The following is a 27048-nucleotide window of genomic DNA, read 5'->3' as shown; positions in this document are numbered from 1 at the left end:
CACCTAGAGGGTTGGAGTTATTAGTACGCTTTACTTCTTGGGAAATATCGTCACAGGGGAAGTCAAATGTTTTGGTGAGATTCATATAAGAGAGCTAAATGTTTATATTTGAAAACAAATTGGTTTTTTTGTTAATTTGTGAGGTGCATGGATAATTCTTATGTTTGTAAGTTCTCAAACTTTCAAAAAAAATTACAAACTTGCCAAAAGAAAATGTCGCCTAATTTCTTCTAACACACAAACATTTTTATATCTGACGTGTGGACGACTGACGATGCAAGACAGTTAACCAAAGCAAAGTAGGCATATAGGCCTATATGAATTAAGAATGTTTTGTAAAAGCATTAACGTGGATGAGATCCAAATGAGCCTACTAATTTTTCACCCTAAAAACCTTAAAACTCATCTTTGATGACATATTTAAACGTTTTTTTCCTGTGAAAAAAAAAAAAAATTCTTCATGCCTTGATATAGCTTGAATGTAACTCTACACCCTTGCCTCATTTAATATACACTGATAAATTAATATGCAAATTAACCCTGCCTCCACTCGCTCATGCCAGCTCAGAGATCCACTCGGTCAACTTACTGTAAACGGTAAACGCAGCACAATTGTATCGCTCTTTAAAACACTGGACACATAACGGTAATTAATATGATTAGCCATTTGCTTGACTATCCCTGTGTCTCAATCAGCTCCCTAGTTCAGTAGTCAGGGCACTGACCAGGGAGTCGGCCATTTTAAGGGCTGTCTCAATCGCAGAATCCTTCCAGGGCACTGAAACGTTCGCTCCCTGAAAAGTCCCACAATGCACCGTGAAAACCAGGGAGCATCGATGCTCACTATGCTCCCTTAACGGAAGTTCTGAAGCGTGAAACTTGAATCACGTGAGCCAACTCACTACACATAACGATGCGCGATAGATGTTTTTTAAAATACAAACCGTTATTTTATTATATTTCAGCATAAACATACATCGCTAGACAGGTAATGAACATAATCTAGCTAACGTTTATAATTTATTCACGGCTGAAATGTTGCACGTATAAGTAACAAGCAAATAATTAATGACAATGTACTTTAAATAACATTACAAGTAATGTCAGAAAATATCAGCTCTGTTGTTGTTCATAAAATAAATACCAGTAGTGATGTTGTACAATGAGGACGTTGTCACGTTGCCGGAAATAGAGTCATAAGTGTCCCAATGTGTAGTGAACCAGCATCTTTTACTGTCCTTATCAGTGCCCGAATTCGTATACACGATATACTGATTCACGAGCTCGGGAGCTAGGGAACTGATTGAGATACACCCTATGTTATCAAACAGCTAATAATGTGTTGCTAATATTACACAAATTATGTTCACATTCACGAGTCCGACAGCTGAGAGTCAGTATCCTTAGAAACGCTTTGAACAACTCAGAACATCAGTGGAAAAAGGCATATTTTATCATAACATTGTAATATACATCATACACCCGCCATACTGCTAAATCTAAACGATTTTTCATATTAACAGAAAAATATACCAGGATAACCTGGCTTCTCTCAAGACTCCCCTGCTAGTTCGTTGTTAATGATATGCTAAAGCCTGTCGGCACTTTGACGTGATTGGTTACAAGGTAGTTTGTGACGTCACAGACACCAGCGATTTCAAACTGCGGGTTTGGGTCTTTTTTCCACTGCAGTTTTAAGGAGAAAATACTCAGCAATGGTGTTGACATGAATTTGCACATGGTTTGTCTTAAAGCATATTAAAAACACCACATAGAAATATAAACAACATGAAAACCTTGATTTTTACCACAGGATGTCTTTAAGAAATTTTTTATTATGTAGCCTAATCCATGCATTTTGAAGAAGATTGTAATGCCAAAAATGGAAGGAAAAAATATTAATAAATAAATACAGCTTAATACATATACCAATTTAATAATATTTTGTGTAATATCTTGCAAGTTACATAAACATGGTGGTTATTCCCAGGACCAGATTCGTTTTTAGTTTATTTCACAAAATAAGCTTTTTGGCAAAAACATCTCTTTGCAATTTAACAAAAACAAATATATTACTGAATTGAAGTATTTGACTTCTGTATTAGAAAATCTTAATACAATGAACAAAATGTTAATACAGTTAATAAATCAGCATCATTAAAAATCTGAATTCTTTTACAATCATTTAGGTTCGAGCTTTATGTGGGTGTTCCATAGAGTCATTTGTTCCATTGTGGGTTATATATTCATAGAGGCTAAGCTCAGTTATCTGTAGACTCTGGCTCAGCTGCTTGGCTCTCAGGCTGAGGGCTCTGAGGAGCAGGGCTCTGAGGAGCAGGACTCTTCACAGCAGGACTGTATGTAATGGGAATCACTCTCTCGTTGCTCACAGCATTAGCTTCTTTGGGTGCTTGTATCTGTAGCTGGCCATTATTTAACGAACAGGTCACCGTCTCAGGATTCACACCTTCAGGAAGGTCAAACTCCTGCCTAAATTCTTGGCATCTGTACGAGAACGATCCTTTCCCATCATCTTGCTTCTTCTCCGTCTTGCCGCTCACCCGCAACTTTCTGCCCACTTGTTTGACGGACAGCTCCTCCGGAGAGAAATCCTTCGTATCTAGTGTCAGTGCATAGTGGCTTCCTTCCTTTCCGACCTGGAATGAGATGGGTTTGAAAGTGGTCATGGGTGGGACATGGTCAATCTCGTCAAAAATCCTTTGGTGCAGGCGTTCCATGAACTCCAGGTTGTGCCTCATCTCCTGCATGTGTCTCATCATTTCTTTCTCGATCTGAAAGAACAGAGGTCTTGTCTCCGGCCACAGGCTGCGTACTGGCCAGTGGAAGTCCATGAATGGGCTGAGATTAGGCTGAAATGTGCTTGGGCAAAGCATCTTTGGTGGATTTTTGGTGCTGTGTTGAGCTGGTCGACTTCGTCTGTGCTTCTGTCCCAGTGAACAAGACCCAATGCTTTTATATACTGCCTCAGAACATTCCAGCAACACTCCGATATTAGCACCACAGTATGTGTCAGCCTGTCGAAGAGCTGCTATGACTGAGCACTTGCAGTCATGTTCCAAAACAAGTCAGCTGTATTTTTGTGACCCATCTGTTAAATACCAGAGAAGTGCATCATTGTTCTATTTACAGTGATCACTCTGACACTCTAATGGGTCTGCATAACTTTCTATTAAGGGAAGAGGTTAATGCAAGAGAAGTTTTCCTACTTTTATATTAATATACCTTAATATACCTTATATTAATAATTCTGGCAAAGCAGGGTTATTCTAATAAATACTTAAATGCCACAATGCATGTTTTCTTTTTGTGTCATCACTTACTTCACATTCTGTCCGTTGTGTTTAAATTTAACTTATGAGTGTCCCAACATGCTTTCTAATCCCTCAGGATTCTGAAACTGACACCTGTGTTGGCAACGCCTCTGTCGACGTCACCGCCTGAAATAGTTTCAAAATGAAGGAACAAGGATATACAAAACAAACAAACGTAATATCACTTGGAGACTGACTTCCAATATCTATTTAGGAAGTATGATGGAATTCATCTTTATAGAATAACCATGACCTGTCTTGTCAAGGTTATTTTTTCTTTCTTTTTCTTAGAGTAAGATTTTGTAATTATAGGTTTTACATATATTATACAGATTGTACAATTTGTATTTTAATGAACACGGGCAGTTGACAAAACTTGCTAAATCATATACTACTACTACTAAGTAACTAAATAAATAAATATCCTATATTAATTGAGCGATATATAGAATATTTATACTATAAAAAACATTTTTGTCACACTATTTAATTTAACTTGCTAAACAGAATGTTAAAATGGTGAATAATAATAGTAGTATTAGTAATAATATTAAGTATAGACCTACTAAACAAGTTATAAAATGAATGAGTGAAACAGGCTACCCATTGTTACTTGAGAGATTATATATGTACTTCAAAAACATTGAAGTTAATTGCTAAAACGTTAATAGAGTCGCCTACTTATACTTAAAATAAATTAGAATTCAACTCAGTTGTCACAATATAGGTAGGATATTTGAATGAACTGCTAAAAAGGTTATTAAAAAGTCACAAAAGTTCATGGACATGAGTGCAGTGCACTGACAGTAGAATCAATCAGCCCAGAGCGCACACTGACTTCCTCTCCTGCCTGAAGAGATCCATTCAAACATGGTTCCTCCCGTACAGGTCTCCCCGCTCATCAAGGTACAGGTTTTATTAAGAACATGATCCTCAAATTGTGTTTTATATTCAGAAACATGTTTTATTCTTGTTAGTATATATCAGCGACCTTCATTCATCCTCAGCAAATAGTTCGCTACGCATTGCTAGCGCAAATTTCTTAGCTTAGCTTAGCATAGAGTTTGTTGTCAAGCCCATAGCAGCTGTAGCCGGTGGATGAGCTAATGTGTTAGCCAGCTAGCTGCCTATCCCCAGCACTGCAAGGTCAGGAATGTTAACAGAGTTGACAATTACAATGACGTGTTGCAAAGATAACAGCGAATGAACGTGTCAAATGTTTAAATAGGATGAATAAGGGTAACGTTAATTGACTAAAGTTGTACATACATAGTCCTGCGGTGAGGTGAATTTACAAAAATATAAATAGCTCCTGTAGTCACTGAATAATTATGAGGTCATACACAATGTATACTTACTTATGTAAAAGCCGTATTTTATATTTGAAAACATTTTCTCTAAAATAGTTTTTTTTAGACTTTATTATTAGCATGTCACACCAGAGGACATCGCTGAATGTCCTGTCAAGTACCCATAACCTATGTCCCAAGAGTTTGATCTAAACATCATTGAAACTGTATTTCCTCAAAATGTGTTTAAGTTTTAATAGTATTCAGTAAAGAAACAGATTTATAAAATATCAGTGGCCTGACAAGTCCTTGACAAGTCTACCAGTAAACAAACCTGCAGTCTTCTTTCTCTGATTTTAGACAGCAAGATGGTCAGCCTTGCTAATTGGATTACTTTATGGGAAGCAGAGATATGGTAAGTGTTTATGTATGGTAGACATGTGCTGATATACTGTAATGCAATATATCACAACGGTAATGAACATGTATGATATTGTAATAGTGGGCACTTCAAAATACAGTGAATAATTTCTTATTATGAATTATTTAGATTTTTAGAGTGAACAGTAATTAAATGTTCCAAAAACAGCCATTCAGATCTTTGTATTCACTTTGGTGTTCATCTCAGCACCAAATTCTGGGGGGGGAAAAAAAAAAAAAAAAAAAATTTCTCTAACTTTTAAATCTGGACTAAAACAAGCCCTAGATATTGATTGAAAATGTTCTGATTCTTTATTATTGTTCAATAACACATTACAACAAGGTTTTATTAGTATGTTTGTATTTTTGTATTGAAATATAAATCTGCAAATAAAAAAATATAAAAAGGTTCTATTAGTTAACATTAGTTGATTCATTAGTTAATGAAACTAACAATGAAAAAGCATTTGTTAATCTTAGTATATGTTAATTTCAGCATTTACTAATACATTATTAAAATCAAAGTTGTACCTCTTAATATTATTTAATGGACTTGAGCTAACATGTATTTAAAGAAGAATAACTATTGTAACAAATGTAGCTATTGCTCATTGTTAGATAATGTTAGTTAATGCATTAACCTTATTGTAAAGTGTTACCTATTGTTCATTAGTTCTTTTGCAAAATAATCTGTTTGAAACATTTGTTTACTTTATACATTATTTTGTATGTATTGTTTTATTGTATTTAAGTGTTGAGTTGTTTTCTGCTTCAATAAATTGTCTTTCTATGGTGTTTAAATCAATCTGCTCACCAGATTATCTGAAGCCCATTGCTGCTGAAGAAAGAAGGATTGAGGAGGAAGAGAAGAAACTCAGGGAAGAGCAAGAGCGCATTTACAAACAGCTATCTGAAGGTCTGTAACTAGTTAGAAATAGTTGTAAATAAAATACATATTTTTTATTCTACAATATAACAAGAATTTAATATGACAAAATATATATCAGATGATGTTGCAAATAAAAAAAGCAAAGAATTTTTGGGTTGTATTTTAACCCTGCCCCATCTGTTAATGTCTGACCTTGGTGATACAATATGGACATTTTACATTAACCAAACCTATGAAAAAGGGAGATACAGTATGTTGAAATGGTGTTTCACTGAAAAAAAAAAAGTCCCCTTTTATATTGTAATGCATTAACAGCATCTCGTGATGATGTAGCACATTAGATCATTTGAAATTTAACTTAGGGACAAAGTTTGCTTTAGATTCTTTTAAATTCTTTACAGCCAAATATTCTGTGAAACAAATGCAAAGAAGTGTTATTCATGGAACAGAATTTCAGGGGATTATTATTTTTTTTAACTTAGTTGATGATTTCGAGAAAGTTCATTGTATGTTTGTGTGTGTGTGTGTGTGTGTGTGTGTGTGTGTGCGCGCGTGTGTGCGTGTGTGCGTGTGTGCGTGGCATAACTTATAATGACACATTTAGTTGTAATACAGGGTGTTAACTTGACCATAAATATTACAAAATATGAAAATATCTCATCTCTCTTTTTATCTCCACAGCAAACTCTGACACCATTCTGAAGTAAATCTCCATGACGTATTCATTCCAGCACTAAATGAGAAATCACAATGAACCTAATTCTATTTTTCAATAAAGACAGAAATTAAAATGTTTTTGTATTTTTTTTTTTCTTTTTCCTCATTGCCATCATTTAGGCAATGATGCATCATAGGGATTTCCGCAAGAAAATAACATTCATTAGTTTACATTTGTATGCACTATGTGCATCTAACAAAACAAGATCATTCTTTGAGAATGTGTTGTAGACTGTTTTGTCTTTTCTGCATTGTCGTAGTGACATTTATAGAGAGAGGACGGTTATATAACCTGACCATGGTTTAGCATAAATCCCAGGATTTAGGTCAAGCCAATACAGTGCAAATGCTGATTTTGTACAAATGCTTCGCAGCTACTTAGCTGCAGGGCTACACTTCATTAACTATTTAAATAAGCAAGATATACATTTGTTTAGATGTCTCAGAACTCTGCTTTCTTTAATTTATACTGTTTATTATAAGCGCACACTAAGTCGTCTGCTGCTTTAACTGCTCGAGCTCTCTAAAGCAGGATGGATTCTGATTGGCTGTCATTGTTTTTGTCATTCATCAGCTGGAAAAAACAAAACAAAACTATATATTTATTGTTCAAGTTATGTCGTGTGAATGAGCCTTGAAAAACATTGAAAGTCTTGTAAGAATTGTCAGGATTTATTGTTAAATGGAATATGTAGGGATGTGTAGCTGTTCAGATAATCTTTGCAGATGACACCTATTCATCTAGGAAGGGAAGGGTGGAAACTGCTGATAGTTCTCATGGGATAAGAGGCTTTCTTATCGTGTGAGTCACTGAGCAGATGTTTGAAGAGAATCAAATCCTCTCTCAGATTACTACTGTTATTGCTTTTATGCGATACCGTTCACAAGTTTGAGCTTGGTAAGATTTTTTTCATTCTTGTGATGGCAAAGCTGAATTTTCAGCATCATTACTCCAGTCTTCAGTGTCACATGATCCTTCAGAAATCATTCTAATATGCCGATTTGCTCTGTAAGAAAACTTTCTAATTATCATCAATGTTGAAAACACTTGTTCTTCTGCTTAATATTTTTCTGGATGCATTTTTCAGGATTCCTTGATGGATAGAAAGGTCAAAAGAACAGCATTTCTTTGAAACGGTCATCTAAGTATTATGTAAAAACCACAAAGTTCATAAAAATATATGCTTTAATTGTCATGGTATTGAGCATACAAAGTGAAGCTAAACGTTTTTACCAATTTAATTGGAATCACCCATATTTGATGCTGCATTGTGGATGGTTGGAGAGCATCATATTTGAAGATGAATCAAAATAATCAAATTCTTGTCAAAAACAATGATGAAACTTGCTCTGCAAGTAAATCACATTTGTGTCAAACAAGTCTAATAACCGGGCCCCCACTGTCAGTACTGACACATCGATCGATTTTCTTCTCTATTGCCTGAAACTTCACTACTTAAAATAAACCTTTATTATCTGTGAATCAGAAGCAGCGGCTTTGTATAATAAGCATGTACAGTTCATTAAGTGCGCTAAAACACACCTTCATAGTATTTCCTTTAAAACTATGTAAAGTCGTACCTCATAAAATTAATAAATTATTTACGGATATTGACACAATTAAATTCACAACTTATGGTTTCAAGATGTTTTACAGACAACCAGTGAAAGAGAAACTTGTTTCCTATAAAAGTCAGACATAAAAGGGAAAAAATATGCCCGAATCTGAATACCTTTGTGAATTTAATCACAGACTTGTCAAGGTTCGGTGTGATGACAGGTCAGCTGAGAACTCAACAGATGAATGGTATCAAGGCCACTGGAATTAGTTTTCTCTGTGAACGCATGTCCCAACAGTGGAGAAACAGAGTAACGGGACATTGCTCAGTAAAAAACACCCATGACAGCACTTGATGTAAATAGGTCTGAAGGACAATTGCGCATTTCCTGTCAGAAATAAAAACAACTATAACTTTAAACCCAGTCTTTATACATGCTGACCACCATTGTACTCATATCTTGCTTAGCAGAAGCTATATTTTATTGCGCACTAAAGTCTCACCTACCAAAGTCAAATAAAATTCTTACGTTTAGTGATCTGAAAGCTAGCTTCCAAGCTGTACAATGTGATCACTGTTAGAGGGAATGAATGATGTAAAAATGCCTATCACTCATATAATGGCCTTTATGTTCAAGGAAAGTAGTAGGTGACACTAAATGGAACATTGTTGCAATTACAAAATGGAGAAAAAGTTCTCTTTAAACTTTCTGTACATAGTTATTTGATTACACACATGCGTGAACTTGTCATGGATCTGCTTGATATTAAATAGCAACTGATCACCAGTGAGGAACTAAATGAAAAACAATCCAGTAAAAGTAATTTATAGATGATGCTAGGAAAATGTTTTGATCGTATTAATCAGAACCATATTTGTAATATTAACCACTGATTTTTCCTGTTAAGACTGCACTGTGATTAATTGAAACTGATTACTATCCAATGAAAATGCTTAAACCAAACACTATGACCCAAAGGATACACAATGGAACAGTAATACTAACTGTAGGCAAGATCCAACGTGTGTTTTGGTTAGCAGGTGGTCTTGTGGCTTGCTGATAGCATATAATGCATTGATAGTGTTTTCCCACTCACTCTTGATTAGATCCTTGGGGATCCTGGTGGTGAGGTTGCATCCCCACATTTGACTGACGTAATGCTTAGAGGCTAGGTTGCATCTCGAGCTGCCCAGCCCTCTGTAGAGTTGTTGTTTTTTTCTAGCAGATGGAGCAGGTCTTGGACCCTGATCCTGATCCACCGGTGCTGTTGGAATTTGCAGCTGTAGAGAAACAAATACAAACACAGAATCCAAATTATAGAAATGCGTTAGATCATACAATGTAAGGCCGACAGGATGTGGACACTCAGGTTTGGCTATTCCAGTTCAGGTCTGGGATTTGTGATGGCCAAGTTCTTTTGAGATGATTAAGGTTCATGTCGTTCAGGTTAGATTTTTGCTGTCCAAGTTATTTAAATCACCAGTATATATGGTTTTCTAAAGAACCACAGAATAAAACGTTTTTGGTTTTGAGTTTTTTTTTGCTGTGGATATAAAGGCTATAAAACCTTTTTTATAGCAGCAAAGTGATGACCATTTTCCTTTTAATCTGCATAACTTTCAAATGATTTTTGTGTGTCCACATACTTTTGGCCATGTAGCATTGTGGTCAGTGTACACTACTGTTCAAAAGTTTGGCATCAGTGTTTTTTATTATTGTTATTATTCTGCAAGGATACATTAAATTGAACAAAAGTGACAGTAAAGACACGTTAATATTATAATTAATAGTAAAATTAAATGTCAAATAAATGTTGTTCTTTTGAACTATCTATTCATTAAAGAATCTCAAAGAAAAACGTATCACAGTTTCCACAAAAATATTAAGCAGCACAACTGTTTTCAACATTGAAGTTTCTTGAGCACCAAATCAGCATATTAGAATGATTTCTGAAAGATCATGTGACACTGAAGACTGGAATAACGGCTGCTGAAAATACGGCTTTTTTCACTATATTTTTAATCAAATGAATGCAGCCTTTGTGAGCATAAAAGGCTTCTTTCAAAAACCTTTAAAAAGATGTAACAACCCCAAACTTCTGAGCGATAACGAACACTGGTAGTGTCAAATGTCAACCTGAAGATGAGCTATAAGAGGGTTTGCTTATAGGTTTCATCAAATTTAGTACAAATACAGTAAACAAAAATAAGAATAAAAGCTTAGATAAAAGACTGTATCTAAAATTCAAACCGTTGTTGGCAGCTGCTTCCTGTTTGGCTTTGGCTGCCTCCTCCATTTCCTTTAGTTTTGCCTCATATTCCTCCTGCCTCGCTTTCCAATGCATCCGGTTGTTCAGAATGCCATCATACATTGGCTGGATGTCCTTGTGGAAACGCGAGAACTCCTGTGGAATACAAAGAGATAAGGGTTGCTAACTGATTTCTTACTGACCAAAACTTTTCATTTTGTTTTTGGCATTAAATTCTTGAAACAGAAGTCTCCTTAATTCACAAAAGGTACCTTGTAGACAAAAGTACAGACAAAGTCGATAAAACCACACTGAAGCTTTGGCAGCTCTGCAGCTTTGTTCCTGTCCATCATGGGCTAGATTAAGAGAAAACACAGACACCTCATAAACTTTTCAGATTATTCTTTTTTTTTCCCCAAATGTTTCCAAGATGCCTGCTTTCATAGTAAAATAACCACCAGTATTAGCATGGCAAGTTTTGTGTGAAAACCAACAGGTACTCACAATGGGCTGTTGCTCAAGAACAGTCCTCTCAAGATCACCCTGCTCCCAGAATTCAGCTGCTACAGAGAGGGCAACCTAGGATGGGAGAAATCATGCTTTGTATATTCCAGAGAAGCAAAAGTGAAGTTATTCTTCAGTTGACATCTCCTACCTTGCTCTGCACCTCCCATGGCTTTGTGATAGCTGAGAGGTCACATGCTGTCATCATCATCGCCCTGGTCGATTAATACAAATATGAAAACATGAAAAGCACAAAATTATAATTTTTTATAAAATATTAATTATGCTAAAATGCCTACTGTAGCCATTAATGAAAACACTTACATTACAATTTCTTTCCTTGTTGTTTCAAGAGACATGAAGTCCACCCATTTCTTCTCCTCTTCATATGTCTCGGAGAGATCCACAATTTTCTGGAACATTGTCCTCTTTCTTTTAGGCAGAGAAAGAGTTTTTTTTTTCTCATTTTTGCTTGAAATTTAGTTTCAGTTCTTTAAATGAACAGCCATGGTCACTATGAACTGTCATTGTATAAAAAGCTGCATGATGCATGAAATACCAGCATATGAGTTTGAAACAACATACATTTAAAATAATACATTTAATACATGTCATTGTTACATATTGTCCTAACTTACTTGAAGTACAAGGCTAGATCAGTTGCGATAATGGCAATGTCAATGAGGTGGAAGACGTGCTCTGTTTGTCTTCTGTTGAGGTTTTGGAAGATGTTTAATGTCTAAGGAAAAGCAAATATGTAAGTATCAAATCACATTAACATGGAGGCTTACATTCTGGACATTCTGGCTCATACCTCTTCGCCTAGCAAGAATTTGCCAAATTCCAAGTGATGCCTTTCTAGAATGGAGGATCCATGCAGCTTGGCTAGAGGATTTTGGGACCTAACGACAAAACATAACAGAAGTGATGATGATTATTAGAATCAACAGTAGTACAAGTACCAGTGGAAATAGTATTAGTAGTTTACTGACTTCACTTGGTAGAGATTATTTGTGCCTCTGTGGTCGATATCATGTAGGAAGCCAGCAGTGATCATGGCCATCACCTCCAAATCTGAGTAATACCTCTTCAGTTTGCCTGTCTGGATCCATAAATACAAAAATGATTTTATTATTTTGAGTACGTGTATCAAAATATGTCATGAACAACAAAGTCAAAATGAAAAAATCTATTTGTTTGAGCAGGGCTAGAGTTTGGGCGGGGCTATCCGTATGGAAGATGGAGTGTTTGAAAACTATCATTATTTTTGCAAATGTGTTGTAAATATTGATTTAAATCAAAATACATTTTGTTCACATTTTGTTGTACAGCATGATGCTATCAACGCGAACATCACGGTTTAAATTCCCAGGGAATGCGTGAACTGAAAACATCAGATAATAGTGGCTTTCAAATGCGTAAATGTAAGCTGAGCAGGTCATACCGTGAGTAAAGTGAACATGGTTTGTCCAACATTGAAGCCATGGCGCCAGTTGTGGTAGGTGATTTTCCTGTAGCCTTTGCTAACTGAGTACATGAATCTCACCAAAACCTAATTAAAGCAGATATTAGCCAAATATCATTTTGGTTTCATGAAGTTTCATAATGCACACAGATATAGTGTTTCTATCATTATACATATGAAAATGTACCTCCTGAGGGATCTGAAACTTTCTAACCACTCCAACTTCATAGTACATCTGGATCCCACACTTTACAAGATCCAGTTCAGTGCATTCAAAGTCTGAAAAATGGAAAGCGTAGATCTCAAACTTTTTTGGGCCAGGCAGCTCTCTTTTCTGCATGAAAAACAAACAAAAAGGTCAGACAGGAAAAATGTGCAAGTATTTTGAATAATTTGAAGAATGCAATAATAGCTGAAACAGCATAACTTAAACATATTTAACATATTAAGAGAGTTACAACAGACATAGAATCTGTAATGTTATTGCTAATGGCTTCCTATTAAAGGTGAATTTCTTTGTCTTATATATCTGAGAAGGTTAGGATCAGCCTGTGCCCTGACTTCAGTAATCTTGAATTAATAAGATAACAGGAACAGTAAGCAGTTCAGTGTACCAGAATCTCCAAAAGCTCGTCCTCCTCACAGTCTCTTGGCTCTCTGTCAAAACATTCTCGTGTTTTCTAGAAAAGTAATACCAAATAGAACAAAAATAATTAGAAATAAAATATAACCAATTACAGTAAAATACAATAAAATAAGTCACTTGGAACTTACTAGTATATTTTGAATCTCATCATCTCGACATCTGACATGGTACAGCACCATGTCCTGGGCGATGTCCTTCCTGTTCTCCAGCTTATTCATTTTGTCGTAGGTGTCTGTGTTGAGGGCCGACCAGCCCAGAAACTGTGTCAAAGCCTGTCAGGACAACAACGCATTGTTCCGTGACTCAACAAGTCAGTGGTGACCCATCTCTGTGATTCTACCAATCAACTGATCAATTTTACCTCCATGAGTTGTTCATCGTGGTCATCGAATGGTTTGCCATCCTTCCTGTTGTAGAAAGTTGCAACACCAACAATTTCTTCTTTTTTGTTGACAATTGGCAGGGACAGCACATTCTTGATGGTCCATCCACTGCTATCCAGAGCTTCCGTCTACGGAAACACAAAGTGTTATTACTGCAAGTCAGGGGAACTTCAACCACTAAACATGTTTTAGATAGCAAAACATATCTACCTGAAAGTTGAACATTTCCTCTGATGCAGCATTCATGATGTTGCAAATCTTGAACACACAATAAAAATGTAAATACATATTTACCATTTTAAAAATCAACCATACTTCGTTCCTAAAATAATAGAGGAGTAACTTACAAATCCACTTTCTGCTACATATGTGGGTAATCCACTAGATAAAGCCCAATGATCTAGAGGTGGATTTCTGTGTAAAAAAAACGAAAAAAGCAAGAAAATAACGCCAGCTCTTAAGAGCCACTCTTTGGATACATCACATAAGAAGAAATGGCTACTAGAAAAAGAAAGAAAACTTACGGTATGACCTTGATCTCCTCTTTTCCGTGCAAAATATAATCAATAACTTTGTAGAAAATGACTTCCTAAGTGAAATGAAAGATGGAAATTAGATTTTATTGGCATTTTAAAGGCCTTCAGAAATGAAAATTCTGTCATGTACTCATGTGTTACTTTTTCAAAAGGAAGTTATCTAGCAAAATGTCTCTTCCAACAAAAGTGAATGGTGACCACAGGTGTCACTGTTTGGAAAAAAAGCATCTCAGACATTCTGCTAGATTGTTCCATACAAAAAGAGTCATTTAAGTTTGCAACGACATGAGGGTGAGCGAATGATGAAACTATTTCGATTTTTGGCTGAACAATCCCTTTAATTTGAAACAAGAAAAATGCAGCCTACCCTTCCGTCTGGAGTTACAGGGCCAGAATAAGGTGCCTGCTCTCCCATCAACACTGGCCAAATATCAAAGAACTCCTGCAAGAGAACAAAACCACCAGGTCAGTCTTAGAGAGAAACAGGACAGACTGAATCCTCTAAATTAAGCATGAAGCCTCTGTTCCTTTCAGCAATTATAAGTGATTGACGTACCTTTTCCTTGGTCATGTCCAGCAGCACCACAGAGTACCTGTCACAGTTGAGGTAGGCTCGCACGGTGTACAAAGCTTTGTGAAACTGTCGTTCAATGTCTGTGAGCTCTTCAAACACCTTGTTAGCTGACCACAACAGCAGCTATGTGAGAGATATATATAAAAATGCATTAAAAATCGTATCTCTTTCAATTCATTTTTAATAATTTCACCAGCTAGTGTTTGCAAGCTTATGCAGACTGACCTGTCCTTTACGTGTTTCACAGTTATGAAGGTAGCTCAGATGAAAAATCTTCAGGTTCAGAGAGCAAACTTTCAGATACTTTAAAAAAAGCTAGGAGGAAAAAGAGGCGTATTTTGAACATTTTAAGAAAATAACATGATGCAAAGTAAGCTTTAATGTCTCAGTAAATGCAAAGTATGTATTTAGTATCTCATTTCATCATTGTGTATATATATATATATATATATATATATATATATATATATATATATATATAAAATGTAAGTCAGATAGACAATGCAAAAACAAACACTTTTAGGGATTATTTCCATTTAAAATGTGTTCAAATTAAGTGTTATTAAATACTTATCTTTGTTTAATGCAAAAAAAAATGTATTGAAAGTTGTGCTTGTGCTGACTTTACTTAAAATAAATACCAATTAGTTTGATATTTTGTTATCTAATGCAGTGACATTCATACATTTTTAAACATGTCCAAATAGACGTGTCCAGACACTTACATCCTCATCGTCATCTGTGAAATAGGGTCCATTTGTCTTGTTGACTGCCATGATGACAGCTACTAAGTCCTTGCCATTCATAATGGGCGAGGCCAAGATGTTGCGTGTGGTGTATTCAGTAAGTTCGTCAACGAATGTGCTGAAGTGACTATCCTACAGTGAAAGCAAAGACAGTTGTCACACACATTGCACACTATCCCCACACATTTATACTTGTATTTATTACTCAAAATCGAATGTTGTCATAGTATCAGACTGCAAACAAAAATGTGTTTTCTCTTGATGTTAGTAAACCACAACATCTCATCATGGATGAAATATGTATTTTAGAAAATAACACCTTTTTTCTTTTGTCAAATCAACTGGTTCAGATAACGTAATATCTTGAGTTTCTGTTGATTAAACCAATCGCCTTCATTGTATTAACTCAAATTTTTAATTTCAATGAACTCAAAATTTTAACTTACTTTTTTAAGTTAAACCAACAATTATTTTTTACGGCGTGGATATCAGAAAGTAGATGGGGAAAAAAAGGAAGCATTTTCGCCCTTTTTTAACAAATCAAAATAATTGTCTAGATGCCATAACAACCACAACATATTATGCAAAATATTAAACGAACAACGTTTTCAAGGTTTTGTGTGAGTAATTCAACTACTGAGAGGATCATTACATAAATGCCACAGGTGAAATAATCCTTCATGCTGGACATGGGTCATGGCATATTGAAATAAATGGATTATGTCAAGAGGATTTGCCGAGCCTCAAAATATGACCACAGCTGCAGTCTAATAATGTATGATAGTTTCATTAGTCTCTTTCAATCAAGTTTTACAAAGTGTGTCTGATCTGTGTACAGATGTTTCAGAGTGGTTCGTACCTGTGTAACATCCTTCACATTGATGGGCTTCTTGGTTTGAGCCACATGTCCTACTATACCGATGTCCAGAGGGAAGACGATCTCAGAGTCCGGAGGCACCACACAGTCATCGAGCTCAGAATCTTTATTAACGTTGAAGAGACGTGTAGCCAGCTCGCCGATGCCATTCCGTTGTCGATACATGAACAGGCTACACCGGTCGGCGTGGATCAGAGCGCTGACTCTCTTCAGAATCTTAAAAATCACCTTCTCCATATTGACGTTCTCCTGCATATCTGTAATGAGATCGTAGAACATCGCTCCTTCCTCTATCGAGCTTATCTCCTTAAAAGTGTCCACATCCACTTTTGACTCTGGTACATGCAAGATCGAGGCCACGGCACCAGGTTTGAGCTTTTTGTCAAAATAGCTCCTGGCAAAACTTGGGTTTCCATCCAGGAACTTCTCCACGTCTTCCTTTTGGACACTCATCTTGGGATCTTCTGGCCCAGTCCCAGTACTGGCAGGTAATGGCCAAGTAATAAGAGTTCAAAAGAGTTTTCAGGACAAAACAACTGAAAATTTACAGCATATAATCCTCAAATGGTTGTGAAAAAGAGAAATCGTGAGATGAGACGCCTGCCACAGCAGGGGCAACCCGTGTCCAATCTAACTGTCATCAGCAAGGTGTTTTCCTAATAGTGTTGAAGGTGAATCAGGATCTGCTCTAGTAAAACTGATCAGGTGACCTGCATCAAAGCCTGAGCCCACAGCTGAAACTGACCAACGTCCTCCTCTGAATGCTCTTCGTGTCCTGGGAAAAAGAAGAGGTTCTCTTAACGACGGTTATAGAGGAAAAGCTACAATCATACAGTATGAGTGGTAATGCACAATCACATGCTTTGTTCCTCTTTGTCTCTTCTCCCTAAAGCTTGGCCTTTACGCTACAAGCTCTTTAAGTTCTTATTAAAAACACACTCCTCATTACTAAGCCCTATTTAACCAGGCCACTAGCTGATTATCTCAGCACCCCAGTTGTCTTCTTACTCAATGTGACTGCTACAATGGTAGCAGTGAAAGGGATTTCCTAAAAAATGGAAAAGAACAAATGTACAGTATATCTGAAGATTCTTCATTACCAATATTGGGGATGTTAGTTTTAGATTACAATATTGTTACTCCCTAAAAAAGTAACTAATTGAGTTACTTAGTTTTATGGAAAGTAATGTTACATTAATTAAGTAACTAATTGTGTTACTTAGTTACTTTTTATGGAAAGAAATGTTATATCAGCAATAAAAAAAAATGAAACAAAAATGTGATTAAATACATAAAGTATATTTGTGTAATTTAACATTTAATTACTGCAGGTTTGCATAATATTCTGAGTTTTTATTAATTTTGAGGAATACTGAATCTGTTTTTGTGCAACTGAGATAAGTAAATGCATACAATAACCATCATATTTAGACACAATGCCTCTGCACTTACTCCCAATTTCTCTCAACATGGGGACAGGAGAGCTGTCAATCAATACATCTGAAAAAAGTAACTTGCATTACTTATTTGAAAAAGTAACTCAGATATTTTGTTTTGAATTTAAAAGTAATGCGTTACTTTACACGATAGACAAATTAACATTGCACCTAAATTACCATTTAAAAAATGCAAAACCTGCATCGATAACAATTCTCAAAAAGAGTCAGAAAAAGATATCTCTGTATTGCATCATAATTCTGTGAATGCCTCATTTTGTATGGTAGTAACATGGATAAGCTTGAAATCAGTTACCATGAAAGTGGGACTGAATCACAGTCTACAGTTAGATATGGCATATACATATAGAGAAAAGAAGATTTTTGATTTTTTTTTGTACTATGGGCCCTTTAAAAAACAACAACAACCTTGTTCTCTAAATTGGAGCATGAAACTACAGTTGTGATTCCAGAAACTAGATTTTTTTTTGTACATTTTCCTCTATTTTCTGTTTGTATCTGAATAAAAAGACAGAAAAATAAATATGGATGGTCATTAAAACATTTATAAAACAACAAAGCTGGTGGTGGCCTAAGACTTTTGACTTGTGTGTCTGTGTGTGTGTATATATATATATATATATATATATATATATATATATATATATATATATATATATATATACATATATATATATATATATATATATATATATATATATATATATATACACAGTACAGTCCAAAAGTTTGGAACCACTAAGATTTTTAATGTTTTTAAAAGAAGTTTCGTCTGCTCACCAAGGCTACATTTATTTAATTAAAAATACAGTAAAAAACAGTAATATTGTGAAATATTATTATTAATTATAAATTATATTTGACAAAGTAATTTATTCCTGTGATGCAAAGCTGAATTTTCAGCATCATTACTCCAGTCTTCAGTGTCACATGATCCTTCCGAAATCATTCTAATATGCTGATTTGCTGCTCAATAAACATTTATGATTATTTTCAATGTTGAAAACAGTTGTGTACTTTTTTTTTTCAGGATTCCTTGATGAATAGAAAGGTCAAAAGAACAGCATTTATCTGAAATACAAAGCTTCTGTAGCATTATACACTACCGTTCAAAAGTTTGGGGTCAGTAAGAATTTTTATTTTTATTTTTTTGAAAAGAAATTAAATAAATTAATACTTTTATTCAGCAAGGATGCATTAAATCAATCAAAAGTGGCAGTAAAGACATTTATAATGTTACAAAAGATAAGATTTCAGATAAACACTGTTCTTTTGAACTTTCTATTCATCAAATAATCCTGAAAAAAAAATTGTACACAAATATTTTGTACAATTGTACACATTAAATGTTTCTTGAGCAGCAGATCAGCATATTAGAATGATTTCTGAAGGATCATGTGACACTGAAGACTGGAGTAACGATGTTGAAAATTCAGCTTTGCCATCACAGGAATAAATTAGTTTGTGAAATATATTCAAATAGAAAACAGTTATTTTAAATTGTAATAATATTTCACAATATTACTGTTTTTACTGTATTTTTAATTAAATAAATGTAGCCTTGGTGAGCAGACGAAACTTCTTTTAAAAACATTAAAAATCTTAGTGGTTCCAAACTTTTGGACTGTACTATATATATATATATATATATATATATATATATATATATATATATATATATATATATATATAAAACTGTAATTCATATTCCAGTGCTGCAATATAGAACATCATACACCAATATACAGTATTACAAAAGTAGTTTATGGTATTTACAAACAATATATTCATGGCATCATAAAAATAGCAGGACAAATAATTATGAACAATAGGTAGTCCTGATGCTGTTCTGCTTTGATTGATAGTTCCATGTAGGCTGCTTGTTTGAAAACTTTTCCTAAATCTGTTGGTTTGGGTTCTGCTCCTGAATTATACGTACAGTATCAAATCTAAATAATTACCAAAATATAATAATTGACAAATTATATTAGTAATGAATTACTAAAAGATGCAGCTCTAGATGGAATAACAAAACAGAGTCTTATCATGAAATACCTATAATCCTACTGTTTAGATAAAGTTCATATCTATATAAAGGCCTCGTATCCATCTTAAGCAAAAGGTCATGAGGATAATCAGCATATTAATAGCTCCATACGTGCACAAAACAAGTCACAGCTTTGGCTGCAGAGGGAAGGTAGATGCTGGTACATTTTTCTTGTTTGAGTGAACCCTGCAGTTTAGAAGCTGTACATGATTTTTAGTCAAATGTATCCAGCTGTCAGTTAGTTGCCAGAGCACACAGATATTTGAACTAAATCAACCTGTTAAACAAAATGTTAAACAGTGTCTTTGGAGAAACTTGGGAGTTCAGAAAGGGACAGGAGTCAACTCTCAGTAACATCTACAAGGGTGTGAACTTACAATCTTTATATTAGCTCATCAGATCCATAACCGATAGGATTTTATCAGCCAGTATTTTGATAAGGGCAACTGATTCCTATGTACAAATGTCTTTAGTGTTAATGTTTGTTTGGCCATGCAAATTATGTGCAAGACATTTTTATCCTTTAACGTGACAAGCAACACATTTTATTTGTAAGTGTCTGAGTAACCGCCCTGACCGCATAAGGGCATAATCAGAACCTGAATCCAGCCCCAAGTGAATTTTGCTAAAGTTCTTTTGTTACTCTACCACCTAGTGGCAAGTATCAGTAATTTTTTGATGGTCAGAATGTTGCCACACAGTAACTAAATTAAAACAACAAAATAATTTAAAAAAAGAAGAAGAAGAAGAAGAAGAAGAAGAAGAAGAAGAAGAAGAAGAAGAAGAAGAAGAAGAAGAAAAGAATTCTCAAGCCCTTAAATAAAAGACCTCAAGTCTCAAGGATTTACATGAAGAATCAGAAGACAACATAAAGTGGTTTTGTAGTCTAAATGCTTTTGTCACTGCTTACAATGCCCACAAGGGTGCAGCAGAGTTTGACTAATTTCACTGAACTCATTTGAACTCATGTGAACAAAAAAATGTATTTTTCTTGCATGCAAAAGATCTTGAATTTTGTACAGTTTGACTGAACTCAACTGATCTAGACTTTTTCTCAAATGCAGTCCTTGGATTGATTGAGTCTGGATGGGATGGGGTGGGGGAAGGGGGTTTGGTTGAGTCAGTGGGTCTCGAAAACTTGAAACCCAGAAAAACTGATACATTTGACACAGTTAGAAAGTGTTAACCGCTAACTAACATGGGCCCTTTAAAATAAACTAAAAAAAAAAACTAAAAAAAACCCTAAATTGGAGCATGAAACTACGAATGTGATTCCAGAAAACTAGTTTAATCTAGTGCATCAGCCAATTCAATGCATGATCAGCACTTGCATGGTCAGAACTCACACTAAGGAGTGCCTTTGTTTCAATAGTTTCATAGGTTGGCCAGGATCAAACCATGAGAACAGTCGGGATGTGTGGGATTAGGATCAGGGTTTATGGTTTGAGGTTCACGTGGACAACAAACAAAACAAAGGGGCTATAGATACATTTCTGCGAAACAGTTAGCAGGAAGTGAGGATATCCACTAAGAAACAATGTAAGGTGAAAAAAAATGTTTTTTAAGGAATCTATGAATTGTTATATGTCAGGAAATTAATATGACCCTGCTTTTTGATGAAAGGTTTAATCAAGGCAATTTATTTAGTCAATTGTTAAAGTGCAAACAATATTTTACAATTTCTGACCTGTTATACTTCTTAAATGGATACTTAATCCCAAAAAAATGAAAATGTTGCTATTATTTACATCATCCTCATGTTGTTCCAAACCTATAAGACTTTCTTTCTTCTGCAGAACACAAAGGAAGATATTTTGAGGAATGTTGGTAACCAAACAACATCAGAGCCCACTGACTTCCATTGTACTGTATGGACAAATTTCTTAAAATATCTTCTTTTCCATCCTACAGAAGAAAAAAAAAAAAATCATACAGTTTTGAAGATTAGTAAATGACAGCAGAATTTGTGGTAAATACATTTGTGGAGGTAAATGTGCTCCACTGCACAAAAATAACAACCAGGGATACAAACAATAACAAATATTCAGTCTTCTTTGCCATCTGTTTACAAAGTATATTTAGCTGATGGCTTGAGAAGCTGTGGCCAAAAAAAGAAATGTCTTTAAAAAGAAGTGTACTAATCTCCGTGGAGCACATCTACAAATAGATACCATTGAACACTGTCTGGTGTGCCAGGTGAGGTTAGCCAGGTTAGCCATACCTCATCTTTAGGCAAAGCGTAAATAAGTGGCTTAGGATTCAAATTATGGCAACTCTGCCATTGTAGTTACTTAAGACAGGATCTAATTATGCATTACGTAACAGAACATGCATACTGGCAACTGTATGGATACATATGTTGCTTAGATCACGCCACCTGAGAGCGGTCACCGTAAGACACGTTCCTGGATCAACATATTTTGTTGATCCTGGAACAACATTTCTGTCTGAAAATTTAGTCCAAACCCTATCCCTACCCCTAAGTTATCCCTAAAATCAGAGGGAAATGATGGGTGAATAACACTGATGTAGAAGCACCTAACCCTGGTTCTAAGCCTAAATTTGACATAAACTGTAAACTTGTCCCTCAAATCTGACTGGTTGATTGGAATGTAGTTGCAGGATCGACAAAGATGTTGATCCAGCAGGAACACGTTGCACTTGATGAAATCACGTTTAACACCCGAGAGCAAAGTTTCTTGAGGTCACAATAGCATCTGAGCCAAGTGATCTCAGTGTTGTAGTGAGTCCTGTGCGGCCAACAATCCTAATACTGCTAAATAAGCAAATGTTGGCCACAGATTATGCAGATATTCAAAGGAAGTAGTCCAAAGAACAGCTCAGAAAAGACTTCTGGGGACAATATAGATGTATTCTTCATATCAAACGCCTGGCTAAGTATCTTAAAGACACTTTTAAAATTAATGTACACTTCAAATCTTTAGACAGAGTTGAATGATGAGGGAGACTAGGAGTCTGTACAACATCTTAATGAATAAATATGGAACAGAATAGATAATGGATACAATTTTATGCATTGCTTTTATGCAATGACACCATAGACATACTAGGGTAAATAAATATTATATAACCTAGATTTTGTTTGCATAATTACTACCTGCTTTTCTGCACTATTATAAACAAGGCTCCTCTTAAAACCTGATGTGATCACACCACACAAATATACCACAAAAAGCCAAGTACATTGCATAATGGATTCTCATAATGAACAAAGCTGCTTCCGTAATCAAGTCCATCTCATCAAAATGGCACAAAGCCACTAGGAGCCTATTGTCATCATGATAACATGTGGACATGTGAAATTAGCAATAACCACAACAAATGTCTCATCTTGTTTCCTGATTATTGGACATTTAATACATCTTGCATTAGCTAAAGCTTTTTCATCTTTGGAAATACATCGGTATCTGCATTTTAACATAACGGACATCAACATCCAGGACATCAAGGACTTGGATTTATACTTGGATATGAAAAAAATCAAGATCAGTCTATATCAAAATAACACAAACTGACGAAGAACTATGCTAAGTCTGCAAAATTCTAGTTTCACTTAATAATTTGTTAACAGTTGATATCGACCATAACTTTCTAGAATATATAAAGAGTCTACAATGAGTTGTTATCTGTGGAGGAATATCTTTAAACTATAAATCTTTTTATAAATTACCAGAAACCTAACAACATTACATATTACAGTAGGTGTTTAACACAATTTCATAAATAAAGCTTACAAACTGATTCTATCAGCTTCATCGAACCCTATTCCCAGATGTTTTTGTTTTAGTTAGACAAAGTCTCACTATATTCCACTTAGTTGCATAAAGCTTTTTTGTTTTTATGGCAAGCATGGGAGGGTTCAACCGAGAAGCCAGATTACAGTGAGGATTTCTACAACCGGATTAACCATAGATTTAAGAACCTTATTTAGTCACAAGAAGTGAAAATAATCAATAAGCCTGTCTGTAGAGTTGGTATAAAAGAGCTTTTGCTCAGTGTGGACAACACAGCTTTGTGGAGAACCTCAAAGAGAGATCCTGCACCACTGAATCAATCCTTGTTCACTTCAAACAACAACAAAACAAACAGGTAAGATCTAGAGTTTTTGTATAAGCCCTCTGGACCATGGGGTTATGAGGTTAACTAACCTGCAGTTTAAACTGTAATGAAAAAGACTGTTGGAAATAGTTAATACGCTGATTAGCTTTGCATCAGACTTCTTCACCTGTGCTTTCCTTCCCCGCTGCTCAGAATGGAATACTACAAGTTTGCCCTGCTGGTGGTTTTCCTGTCCTACGTTGAGCGCTGCTGGTCTGCCTCCTGCGTTGTGGACAGTTTTACAGTCAAGGACGACTTTGACCCCAAGAGAGTATGTAGTATGCCGTTTGATGTTCTATAAATGTTTGCTCATTAATAATGTTGATGCAAAACAGACAGGATGACCTGACCTGGTGTACTGTACCTTGTAGTATGCAGGCAAATGGTATGCTCAGCAGAAGAAAGACCCAGAGGGACTCTTCCTCCAGGACAACATCTCTGCCGAATACACCATTGATGACGATGGCACCATGACTGCCTCTTCAAAGGGCCGCGTAACTCTTTTCGGGTTAGTGGCAAATCTGTAAAGAAGCATTCAATTCAATGACATTTGATTTATAATGCAAGTTTAATGTATGACAGCAATGACTTCACATGCTAATGCTAATCTTGCTGCTTACAGATTCAGGATTGATTCAGAAATCAAGTTTAAATGTATGACAGAAATGACATCACATGCTAATGCTAATCCTGCAGCTAATGGATTCTAGGTTGATTCAGAAATCAAGTTTAAATATATGTTGGTGATGACGTCACATGCTAATGCTAATTCTGCTGCTTATGGATTCTGGTTTGAGTCAGAAATCAAGCTTAAATATATGACAGCAATCCTACTTGTGCATTTTGGTTTAAATTCAGAAATCAAGTTTAAAGATTTTAGTGTTTATGCCACATGTTAATGCTAACCCTGCTAACTCTTTACAGATTCTGGGTTGTGTGTGCTGACATGGCTGCCCAATACAGTGTGCCTGACCCTACCACTCCTGGCAAGATGTTCATGAACTATCAGGGCTTGGCTAGCTATCTGTCTAGCGGAGGTCAGAAGACATGATTATTTTCACATGTGTACCCACATTACTGTCACATGAATCATTTGACTCAACTTTTTGTTGTTTATTCTTCATAAAGGTGACAACTACTGGGTCATTGACACCGACTACGACAACTATGCTATCACTTATGCTTGCCGCACTCTGAAGGATGATGGCACATGCGATGACGGCTATGCCCTGGTCTTCTCACGCAACCCCCGTGGCCTACCTCCTGCAATCCAGCGCATCGTCCGCCAGAAACAGGAAGAGATCTGCATGGCTGGTCAGTTCCAGCCCGTGCTGCAGTCTGGTAAGTTCATGGACAGAAGTCAGGCTTTCAATTTAGCTGCAAGACAACAAATGGAGTCATATTCATTCAGGGTTAATATGCAGATAAAGATGGAGTTTGGATTTGCCTGTCTGATTTCTCTCATCTCTCATTTTACAGGGGCTTGCTAAGTGTTAGAGGAAACGAAGAGGGATTCCTTTAGCATGCTGGCATAAGAAGCGTCACCCACGGCCATTCCATTTCAGTGCTGTAGAGATGCATGTGTGAATCAGGGAGATATCAGATCATTGAAATTCTTATCTCAAGGGAATCATGAATTGTGTTAAGTGTCTGTGACAATAAATGTTTTTTAAACAAAACTTATTTTAGTCATGTTTTAATTTAATTTATAGGGGTGGGTGATTGTGTATTGCTTTGCATATAGCTGACATCTTTAGTATCACTGGCCATGATGTGAAGTTAGTCTGGTCAAAGATATTTTTACAGATTACTCCAAAGTAAGTGCACAGCATAAATGAGTACACCTCCTCTGAAACTTCTGAAAGTCAGCAATTACTCAATTACTTAGGAGACATGTTAGGGTTCTTTAGAGATATAATGTTCCAGCAAGTCTGCTTAATCATGAAGCATGTCAAAATTATTCAGGAAAATAAGATTTTCTTATCAAGGTGATAAAATGTGTAGCAAAACGAGTACACCCTCCTAAAAGTTACTAAATAAAATGAAATAAAACATTTCTGGTGTAAGTTTAAGGCAATGTTTGATTCAACAGGTAAGTATGTTGAACCAAAACATTTAAAGAGAAGTAATTTCTTGACAATTAAAAGTGTTATATAGCCCACTAAATCATTCTCAGACTTAATGCTGACAACAATGGAACCACTTGGGAGAAAACTGTCAGGAGACTTATTTCTTAGCACAAAAGAGGACAGTGGTACAAGATGATTACCAAATCATTGTTTTAAGTGAAAAGTAAGAGTAAGCAAAGTAAGAGTTAAGCAAAAGTAACACAGATATATAGCAAAAAATATAGCAAAAGTAACACAAAAATATAGCAAAAGTAACGCAAAAGTAATTCAAAAACAATGGATTTGTGACAAGGCCCCTGAAATAATCAGGCCTTCATTTTAAGCTTTCATTTAGTGATGAGGGATTTTTTTGCTAGACAAAGAGCAGGAGAAATACCAAGCGAGTGTCTCAGAACCACTGATTCATTTGTGCTCCGAATCTTCCTGAAGCAGTGTTTTGAAATCAGCCATCACTAAGTTGTTATTTTGTTTTTTCTGACACACCAAAAATATTCTCGTCGCTTTATAATATTAATATTGAGCCACTGTACTCACATGAACCGATTTAAATATGTTTTTAGTACATTTATGGATCTTGAGAGAGGAAATGTCATTGCTCCCTATGGAGGCCTCACAGAGCCATCGGATTTCAACTAAAATATCTTAATTTGTGTTCCGAAGATTAACGAAGGTCTTACAGGTTTGGAACGGCATGAGGGTAAGTAATAAATGACAGAATTTTCATTTTTGGGTGAACTAACCCTTTAAGGAGCTCATCATCCAGGAGTTAAACAGGACAGATGTGACAATTTGTCACGAACTTGTACACCCCGTGCCAAAAAGGGTCAGAGCAGTATATTCAAAATTATGGAGGGCATACTAAGTACTGGAATATTATACATTTGTTGAATTAAATCTAGGGTGTACTCATTTCTGCAATCCTTAATTTAAACAAAATTGGCTAATTTACTTATGACATTTCTATTATGTATATGTTTAATACATTTTAGTTTTGCCATCTTTCCATGAATTGTATAAGTGATCATAAAGAAAATACATCTTTTGTATTTGTTCAGAGGGGGTGTACTCATTTATGCTGTACACTGTATTACAACAGCAGTTTAAATGCCC

At 35.5% G+C, this 27048-nt stretch overlaps 3 protein-coding genes and 1 long non-coding RNA gene across 6 annotated transcripts; 2 read left to right on the top strand and 2 right to left on the bottom strand.

The window, feature by feature from the left end:
• The first annotated feature begins 59 nt into the window (after positions 1-59).
• LOC125252595 lies at positions 60-6721 on the top strand. The gene is made up of 5 exons (XR_007181248.1): positions 60-74; positions 3409-4238; positions 4982-5036; positions 5859-5957; positions 6612-6721. It is a non-coding gene; the product is annotated as an uncharacterized LOC125252595 (long non-coding RNA).
• Positions 1816-3056, bottom strand: LOC125252593 (heat shock protein, alpha-crystallin-related, b11). The gene has a single exon (XM_048166025.1). The coding sequence runs from the start codon at positions 2892-2894 to the stop codon at positions 2262-2264; it is 633 nt and encodes a 210-aa protein (XP_048021982.1). The 5' UTR covers positions 2895-3056; the 3' UTR covers positions 1816-2261.
• A 1098-nt stretch (positions 6722-7819) lies between the features above and the next one.
• pde6b (phosphodiesterase 6B, cGMP-specific, rod, beta) lies at positions 7820-24308 on the bottom strand. Of its 3 annotated transcripts, XR_007181246.1 has the most exons (24): positions 24174-24308; positions 16169-16961; positions 15289-15441; positions 14789-14878; positions 14546-14686; positions 14357-14431; positions 13978-14042; positions 13801-13867; positions 13664-13711; positions 13432-13581; positions 13199-13342; positions 13039-13104; positions 12612-12758; positions 12404-12511; positions 11952-12061; positions 11774-11861; positions 11598-11698; positions 11284-11391; positions 11111-11174; positions 10960-11034; positions 10728-10811; positions 10458-10611; positions 9304-9487; positions 7820-8482 (listed from the first exon to the last, which is right to left on the bottom strand). XR_007181246.1 is itself a non-coding variant. In XM_048166012.1 (23 exons), the coding sequence occupies exons 2-23, from the start codon at positions 16637-16639 to the stop codon at positions 9426-9428; spliced, it is 2571 nt and encodes an 856-aa protein (XP_048021969.1). In that variant the 5' UTR covers positions 16640-16961; positions 24174-24308; the 3' UTR covers positions 7820-9425. The 3 variants fall into 3 exon arrangements, 2 of the variants coding, with proteins under 2 accessions (XP_048021969.1, XP_048021970.1); XM_048166012.1 differs by having other exon boundaries at positions 7820-9487; XM_048166013.1 differs by lacking the exon at positions 24174-24308 and adding an exon at positions 23937-24033 and having other exon boundaries at positions 7820-9487.
• Positions 23650-25488, top strand: rbp4l (retinol binding protein 4, like). Its single transcript, XM_048166026.1, has 6 exons — positions 23650-23800; positions 23963-24080; positions 24181-24317; positions 24734-24846; positions 24938-25150; positions 25289-25488. The coding sequence occupies exons 2-6, from the start codon at positions 23964-23966 to the stop codon at positions 25297-25299; spliced, it is 591 nt and encodes a 196-aa protein (XP_048021983.1). The 5' UTR covers positions 23650-23800; position 23963; the 3' UTR covers positions 25300-25488.
• Positions 25489-27048: the final 1560 nt, after the last annotated feature.

This window comes from Megalobrama amblycephala, linkage group LG18 (genome assembly GCF_018812025.1).
Source record: "Megalobrama amblycephala isolate DHTTF-2021 linkage group LG18, ASM1881202v1, whole genome shotgun sequence".
Taxonomy (NCBI): domain Eukaryota; kingdom Metazoa; phylum Chordata; class Actinopteri; order Cypriniformes; family Xenocyprididae; genus Megalobrama; species Megalobrama amblycephala.
The sequence above is the reverse complement of the archived record's forward strand: the minus strand, read 5'-3'. Positions and strand labels throughout refer to the sequence as shown.

Bases quoted from the DNA above. Each gene is read 5' to 3' on its own strand.
- LOC125252593 (XM_048166025.1), bottom strand. From the start codon at position 2,894: ATGCTTTGCCCAAGCACATTTCAGCCTAATCTCAGCCCATTCATGGAC.
- pde6b (XM_048166012.1), bottom strand. From the start codon at position 16,639: ATGAGTGTCCAAAAGGAAGACGTGGAGAAGTTCCTGGATGGAAACCCA. The intron at 13,868-13,977 runs GTAAGTTTTCTT...TTTTTTACACAG, and splicing joins GAGGAGATCAAGGTCATACC to AAATCCACCTCTAGATCATT. The intron at 11,035-11,110 runs GTAGGAGATGTC...CTCCCATCCTAG, and splicing joins CATGGGAGGTGCAGAGCAAG to GTTGCCCTCTCTGTAGCAGC.
- rbp4l (XM_048166026.1), top strand. From the start codon at position 23,964: ATGGAATACTACAAGTTTGCCCTGCTGGTGGTTTTCCTGTCCTACGTT. The intron at 24,081-24,180 runs GTATGTAGTATG...TGTACCTTGTAG, and splicing joins ACGACTTTGACCCCAAGAGA to TATGCAGGCAAATGGTATGC. The intron at 24,318-24,733 runs GTTAGTGGCAAA...AACTCTTTACAG, and splicing joins GGCCGCGTAACTCTTTTCGG to ATTCTGGGTTGTGTGTGCTG.